The 7,626-nt window shown below is 39.0% G+C and overlaps 1 protein-coding gene across 1 annotated transcript; it reads right to left on the bottom strand.

The window, feature by feature from the left end:
• Nucleotides 1-331: 331 nt before the first annotated feature.
• Nucleotides 332-7,278, bottom strand: LOC106943511 (28S ribosomal protein S27, mitochondrial-like). The gene is made up of 11 exons (XM_015026815.1): nt 7,024-7,278; nt 6,766-6,843; nt 5,917-5,987; nt 5,759-5,817; nt 5,203-5,317; nt 4,733-4,811; nt 4,473-4,588; nt 4,275-4,377; nt 4,003-4,145; nt 1,759-1,917; nt 332-725 (listed from the first exon to the last, which is right to left on the bottom strand). The coding sequence occupies exons 1-11, from the start codon at nt 7,199-7,201 to the stop codon at nt 480-482; spliced, it is 1,347 nt and encodes a 448-aa protein (XP_014882301.1). The 5' UTR covers nt 7,202-7,278; the 3' UTR covers nt 332-479.
• Between the last annotated feature and the right edge of the window lie 348 nt (nt 7,279-7,626).

Raw genomic sequence — 7,626 nt, forward strand, 5'->3', positions numbered from 1 at the left:
GTTAAATCCAGAACAATTTTCTGTCTTTTCCAGGAGAGATCGCAATCTAAATTGTGGGAATCAATGTTTTTCTTTGTATGGTTACTGGTTATAAGTGCATTCCTTTCCAGGCAAAGAATTTGGTTTTCTTGAGATAAAAATCAACCAATTCTTCTCTGTAAATACCACTTTTAAACTCCTCTGTGAGAAAACCTCCAAGTAGATGAGAAAAAAACAGAGACTGATGCAGAAAGAAGAGGAAAAGTGGAAAAAAAAAAAAAAGAAAGGACATAATGGATCAAAATTGGCATCCTACCTTTCGTTTGCATTCAGTTACCAAACAGACACACTCTGCTGTGACAAAGTCAAGCCAAATTTATTTTAAAATTCATAAACAACTCATATACACACACAAGAGTAACATGCAAATGGTAGTATTATTGTATGGTTGACATGAAATCCCAAAGTGAGGACATAATTTGATTTAATCTGCGTAGTCTCTAAGCTTGAGCTGCAGCCCGGGCGGCTAATCGCTCTCGTTTCTCCTGCTCAGCTTTCTCCTTCTGTTCCTTCTCCCTCTGGATCAGGAACCTCTTCTCCGCCTCCCAGGCCTTCAGCCGGCTCTGGTACTGTTCTATGTCCGGTTTCTCTGCAGAGGCCAGGTTCTGCTGGGCCATTGTGGCCACTAAAGCTTGGAAAGAGGCGGGGTCCACTTTACCCTGAGACTCCAGCTGACTGCTCAGCTCCTGGAGAGGAAAACAATGGTTAGAATAGCAGCTTAATGCCAGATCAGCAAAAACAATGGCGTTGCCATGGCAACAGACTGATTGAACTCTCTTTAAAGAGAGAAAAAGATCATAAATGTTAACATTTTCCAAACTATATTGCCAGTAAAGTTATCTTGGGTTGAGTAGAAAGTATCAAAATTAGATTTAATAGCTGTTCGAAGTATCTAAAAGCTGCAGGGCGCCGGCCTACGAGGACTGGGTTTGAGATCTCCTGTCACAGACTGTACGACTATTTCAGAGTTCATCTGTGTTTCTCAATTAGAGGAGCCATTAGACAGATACTTTATTCTAAAAATAGAAATTACTCCTGAATTCATGCTTTTGTGCTTCTGCCACTTCTACTGAAACCCTCAGGTATTTGCTGTACATTTCTGCTCATATAGAGCGATGTTCTCCTGGATGTTAAGTATTTATGCAAAAAAAATATACTGAACACCACATCAGATTTTCCTTCCTCTTCATAATTAGGCATTACTTTATGTCAAAACCCCACCGAAATGCAGTAAAATATAAAACTGTTCCAAGAAAATGCAAATACTTCTGGAAGTTACTGGAAGCTGACAGAAAGCTCCAACTTGTTTGCCTCGTCACTCTTTCATCTCATCAGATTTGCATCCAGGACGATAGAAAGATGACATCTTAGGCTGGTTTGGGAACGCCTCAGTGTCCCGAGAAGATTTGGCAGGAATAACTAGGGAAGGAGAGGTCTGGGGATTTCTCTTACAGCTCCAAATACTCGTGGAAACAATTCTCCAAAGCAGACCAACATCAGAAGAGCTTATGATTCAATTTTATGTAAATAATTTGCGAAAAACAACAAAAATAAGTCCTCACAAGGGGCCGCTGTGCTTTGGTTACTTAGTTTTCTCAAGAAAATCTGAGTCACAAACAGAGACATAACAGGAAACGGTGTTTGCTGGCCTGCACTCTGCGAGGAAGGCTCATGTAAATTCGGCAGCAGCGACAAACAAAAGCAGCACACAACACCCACCTTGAATCTGCTGACATAGTGAGGAAGGTTAGCCTTCTCAGCTTCATCCTCTTCATCTACGGCTTCCTCCTTCTTACTTTCCTCTCCGTCGGACTCCTCGTCTCCAGAGCTGTCTGAGGCAGCGGACAGGTCCAGCAGCACGTCGCTCACACAGTCGAGCTAACAAAGATAATACGTCTTTAAATGTTTTATCATGTCCTAAAACTGCTAGACTAGAAATAAAAAAATTCTACCTAAATAAATCTGTTTTTTTGAGAATGACATTGCTAAACTGGACAGACACGCGGCTGGCTTCTTAATCTCAGAGAAAGGCTAAGTTAGTGTGTCCTGAGGAAGCGTTCAGCAGAACGTGAGCTGCAGCACGTCCTCCCCGTCTCGCTGCATTATCTTCTCAGTCAACATTACTGCCGTGCCTCCGTCACACACACTCTATTTGGTTCCTGTTGCGGTGATTCTTTGACACCTTCTGCGCTCCAGGCTCTTTTAAAAATCTCATTAAACACAGACAAAGCCATATTATTGAACTGGGCAGGGCCGGGCAGATTAGACGCAGCACAACTGGCAGTGCAGACGTGAATAAATAATATGACGGCTTGTGGCTTTGACCTCAGCAGCTGAAACCTGTCTGGGGATAAACAGCAGGCTGTCTGCTCTGTGTAACACAGTGCTGAAGTGGTTTTAATCGCTTGGATTTAAACCAGTAACTCTGAAATATGTTTGGCATCAACATCCCAAAAGACAGATAAGGGTGGCAGAAGTTATTTATGTTTTTGTTTCTCTGCTTTTATGTTATTTGTTTGAAGAATTAATAGACTGCTGAAATAAAATAAATCTAGATTTTTTTATGTTAATCTTTGCCAAGCAACTTATTTTAAATTAGGCTGAAGGCGTTTTCTTTAAACTCCTGAGAGAAAACCTAAATCTTTAATCAGCTTTGATCATTTGAATTAAAATGTTCTACTTAGGATCTTTTTTCTGTAGCATAGAATAGAATTAGTGATACATTTCTATTAGTTTTTGTATTTCTTTTTACTTAATTAAATCAATAACAGATGGACCTTAATTTGATTAGTTATACATTCTAGACATTACCAGATCCAGGTGGTTTTTCCTTATAATCCCAGTAATATTTTTAGTGCTAAGTAAATTTAAATTTAAATTGGCATTTATATGTATGGGTATGATTTATATGTATGGGTATGATTTTAAGCTGTAAAAATATTTTTCAGTGTCTGATCTTGGCTCAGAAAACCGTCCAACTATCACATCCTGAAATCCCTGTTTGTCTTTCTGCGTCCTCCCCCCCCCTCCCCCGATAACCAATCAGATTTAACTTGGCAGGTGAGTTGCTGAGATTACGAGGAAGTGTGCACACTTTTAATGGCGAGTCGTTTATAATATTCTGTCAAGACGTTTTCTGTGTTATGCTTTCACAACAGCTAGTGTGAGGAAAGTCAGGGAATGCGACCACAGGCAGATGCTTGTGAGAAAAAGCAAAGGTTAGCTCTAGATGCAGATGCATTTTTGCTTGTATATTTAATGCCTGATCAACTCATCTGGTTTGATTCATGTTAATGTTTCTGGTTCCAGGTATTAAAACAAAACATATCTTACTCTAATGGACCATTAAAAAATATCAGTTCACTTCTTTTGTTGTGGATTTGCTGCTAGATTTGGGATATTTGTCTTGCTGATCTTGTTGATGCTTAACATCGACTTACTGACTGCGGCTCTGTGGGCAGAATAGTCGTCTTGTATTGGTGTATAAATGTGTGTGCGTTGGTGAGTGTGACTGGGTGAATATGACTCTAGTGGAAAGCGGTTTGATTGGTCAAAATGATTGGAAAAGCATTTTGAGTCCATTTACCATTTATCCTCGGGTGGCAAAAGGAGCAACAATCATCACGACTCCACCACCGTGCTCATCAGGGAAGTGACATTTTTAATTTCTATACTTTTATAAATGAGGGCTGAATTTTCTCCTACTTCTTGACTTTGCTCAAATTAAGGAGGTTAAAGTTTTATAAAGTTATATTGTAATTTTTATTTTTATTATTTGTATTTTTATTACTGTCACAATAGTTAGTAGTTTTGAGATGACTTCTTCCTGCACAAGTTACATTTTAGGAAATGTATAATCATTGACAAAGTTGATCGTCTTAGCAGGAAGTTTGTTTCTTTGTTGATGCTCTTTGTTGAAACATTTTCACAACAAAATAAATGTGTGAATTTCTACATACTTACTGTGTCTTTAGACAACCTTATGTCACCAGATGCTGCAGAAACTCTCTCCATCACAGCCAGCGCTCGTCCCAGATACCCTCTAACCCACGACAGAGGCATGCCTTTAAATACGGCGTGTATCCCCTTCAACATCTCCACCTTGCCTGGATGAGGAGGAAAAGGAAAAATTAGTCAGACAAGCTGATAATGAAAGAGTTCTGCATGAACCAATCACAGCACCAGTGAAGAACTGAAGACAGAAAAGAGAAATAAAAAAACAGTCAAATACACACCGAGGAGAGCATTGCCAAGCAGCTGAGCACTGAAGCCGACAGTGTTGTCTTGCTTTAGACCACAGATGAGGAGCGACGCCCCCAAAGCTCGCTCCTCTGACACCTGAGCACAAATATGAACAAGACATTTTAAATGTTTATCGCCTGTGATGTCAAACCAAACATGCTGGAAATATTACAAGTCAAGTCATCACACACAGAGAGTTGAGGTTTGGTTGCAAGAAAACATCCCAGAGCATTCAGAGACAGGATCTGTGTGGAGGGAAGGTCAAAAGCCTCTTGGAGCATCAGCTCTTCCACCACAGAGCATGCACCTGCACAAAGCAGACAAAAATGGCTATTTTATTTATCACATTTCCGTATGAAAGAGTTTTCCTGGTGAAACTAAATCTGATCACAGCCTATTTTTTTTAAAAAAAAGCACACCTAAAAACTTTAAAATGTGGATTCTGCCTTACTTTTAAAGTCTCCATCCTTAATGTAGGAATCCAGCAGGAGGTTAAAGGTGAAGTCATCTGGAAATATTCCATACTGGGTCTGCATAAATATTTAGAAAATATTAGTAGAACATGTAAACGTTTAAAGTGCTGTTGCACTGACTTTAAGATAAGTTACCTGACATGTTTAGGTACAAATAAAGTAGTAATTTAGCTTTAATGAGCAACAATGGCTATATAATGGCATGAGAGCATCATAAAACACATGTTTAACACAAATAAAGATGTGACAAAGGTTGCAGGTCATGTTAATCCAACACAACAGCACATTCATACACAAAATATGTGCTGGACTGGAAAAGGTCAAACAACCAGAATTACATGCACCTGGTTTACTCATATTACCTCTGATTATTACCATGAGCATCACTGACATTCAAAATATTCATCAGTACAGTTTTCCAGGGGCTTATACATAATCCTGTTTGTACCTTGTTTTTGAGAGTGTGGAGGGCCTTATCTCTGGCTCCGTATTTCAGACACTGTCTGATCCAGGTGTGAACAGTCCAATCTCGCAAGTACCAACAGTTTGGACTGTGGCGAAACCTTGGGAAATGGAAAATAAACAAAAAATATAAATAGACACACACTTACAAAAAAAGAAGAAGAGAGAAATAGTAACGAGTCAGATTCAGCAACTTTTGATTATCAACTATGACATCAAGCAGAGATAAAGTAGAAAATAAGTTTTATTTCCCACCCCATATTGAAAATAAATGTTCCCTGAGCAAGAGTCTGATTGGCAAACATGCTAAATTGAGTAATCACATGAATGGGAGCAAATTCCAGAGGAAGGAGTAAACAGGAAAGGTCTGGAGATGCCCCGAACAAAGAGGACCATGTGACTGAATATAAACCAAACAGGCAAGCTAAACAGACGATTCAATCCAAGAAAAACACAGAAGTTGGTACGAGGAAAAAAAAAACAAAAAAAACAAGGAAGCAGCAGATATGATGAAGCAGGAGAAGGAAAACGGTTTCTCGTACTTGTAGAGGTAGTACTCTGCCTGATCAACTTCCTCTCTGGATGATATGTTGTCAACAAACTGAAAGAGAAAAGATGGTGAGCATCTTGTGTTACCATAAAAATAAACAAAACAATTTGAGGGGAATTGTTTGTTTAGATGCAATTAGATGCAGCTCACCCGTGAGATGGTCAGAGAGCTGACAGGGAAGTTTCGGTCGTACGTTCTGTCCATCAGGTTGGCCAGCACAGCTGTCAAGCAATGAGCAGAAAAATATACAACATGATTGATGATCTAAAATGTATTTGGCTTCATTATCAGGTGTGGTGGTAAATTGTGAAAAAGCTGAGATAAATTGATTTACTTTTTTTTTTCTTTTTTTCTCAAACACAACCCAGAGAGCTGGGAAAAAATTAGGTCAATGTTTTTGCTACTCTGTGTTTCCCTGATTCAGCACACCTGCTCTCAATTGATGTCTGATTAATAGACTTCTAATTAACAGACTTCTGGCCATCTTATTGGCTACAGTTCAGAAGCAGAGAATCGACATAAACATGCAGGGCAGTGTGGTTTAATAAACACTATATTAGGTTATCAATACAGCACTGGGCTGCAGTGCCACCCGGTGTCCACTGAATGTCATTGCAATAATGGCATTTGTATCATTTTAAAGGCTGTTTAGACATACAACTATTTCGATTGCTGCATAGCTACTAAATAACTTTTATTTTCATATTTTTATTAATCTGTACACGTTTGGTTTTACATAGACCAAACGTGTATAGATGTTTTTGCAGAGAGATAGTCGTTTTAAATAAAGAGCAATCATGCAATAGTCCTCCTACTTATCCTGCGTGGGAGACTAAACGGTCTCTCACACATATTTACATAAAAGCCACAATTTTAGGTGTTTTCAGAGCAACAGAGTGCCTTTCTATATGGAATAGCTGACAGCTAAAATCCTGTAATACTGATGTGAACCGAGTTTTCAGGTGAAGTCTTTAATGAGCTGAAATGTGTGAACTTTACCCAGGTTCTGGGGGTCCTTCTCGCTTTCCTCCCACAGCTTGGTGTCCGTGTAAGCTGCTGACAGCAACCATCGACTGGCTGTGAAGGCATATCCACCAGATTAAACACATGTTAGCAAAAATACAGGTGACATTCAGCTTCTCCTGCTTAAATTCGTCATACGTGGCTCTAAAATATTAAGTAAAACATATCAAACCCAGACATAAACATTCTTACGATTATGCAATTTAATTGCACCAGACAACAAACAACGTTTACCTGTAAAAGAAGGCGATAAAGCTTTAACTTTGACGGCTGCAGTTACACACTGCTTCAACACGGAGGCTGCCATTTTGGACCGTACCATTTTCAACCGAGGCAGAGGGAGATTTGATATGTCCGACAAGGGTGTTACGACCAGTCTAGGGGGAGCCAGGTCGCAACATGAAGGATCCATCCTCCTCTGATCTCAGCAACCGACACACACAAAATTGATCAGTTGATAATTATTTATTTTAAAAAGATGTATTTGATAAAGATGTTCCCACTGGAGTACTTGACTTCAGAGTGAGCTATCGCCGAAAACAACAAACAAAAGAAAACTACCTAAATAGTAACAGAAACTTACCTAATCGAAAGCAAATAAACCAAAAGACAAAAACTTACCTTCCTAACTAAGAAAAACATGAGAAAACTAAGGAAACATAAACGGCAGCTCACTCCTACACTCCAGAACTCCAACACAGACAGACAAACAAAGGGTCACACCAAACAAGGGTCGTAACAAGGGTCACACCAAAATTAGGTGCTAGTTTCTAAAAAAAAAAAAAAAAAAAAAAATTAATATATAAATATAAAAAAAAAAATAAAAATTATTTTTAT

This window comes from Poecilia latipinna, unplaced genomic scaffold (assembly GCF_001443285.1).
Source record: "Poecilia latipinna isolate Pla-1442-1.1 unplaced genomic scaffold, P_latipinna-1.0 Scaffold5390, whole genome shotgun sequence".
In the NCBI taxonomy this organism is placed as follows: Eukaryota; Metazoa; Chordata; class Actinopteri; order Cyprinodontiformes; family Poeciliidae; genus Poecilia; species Poecilia latipinna.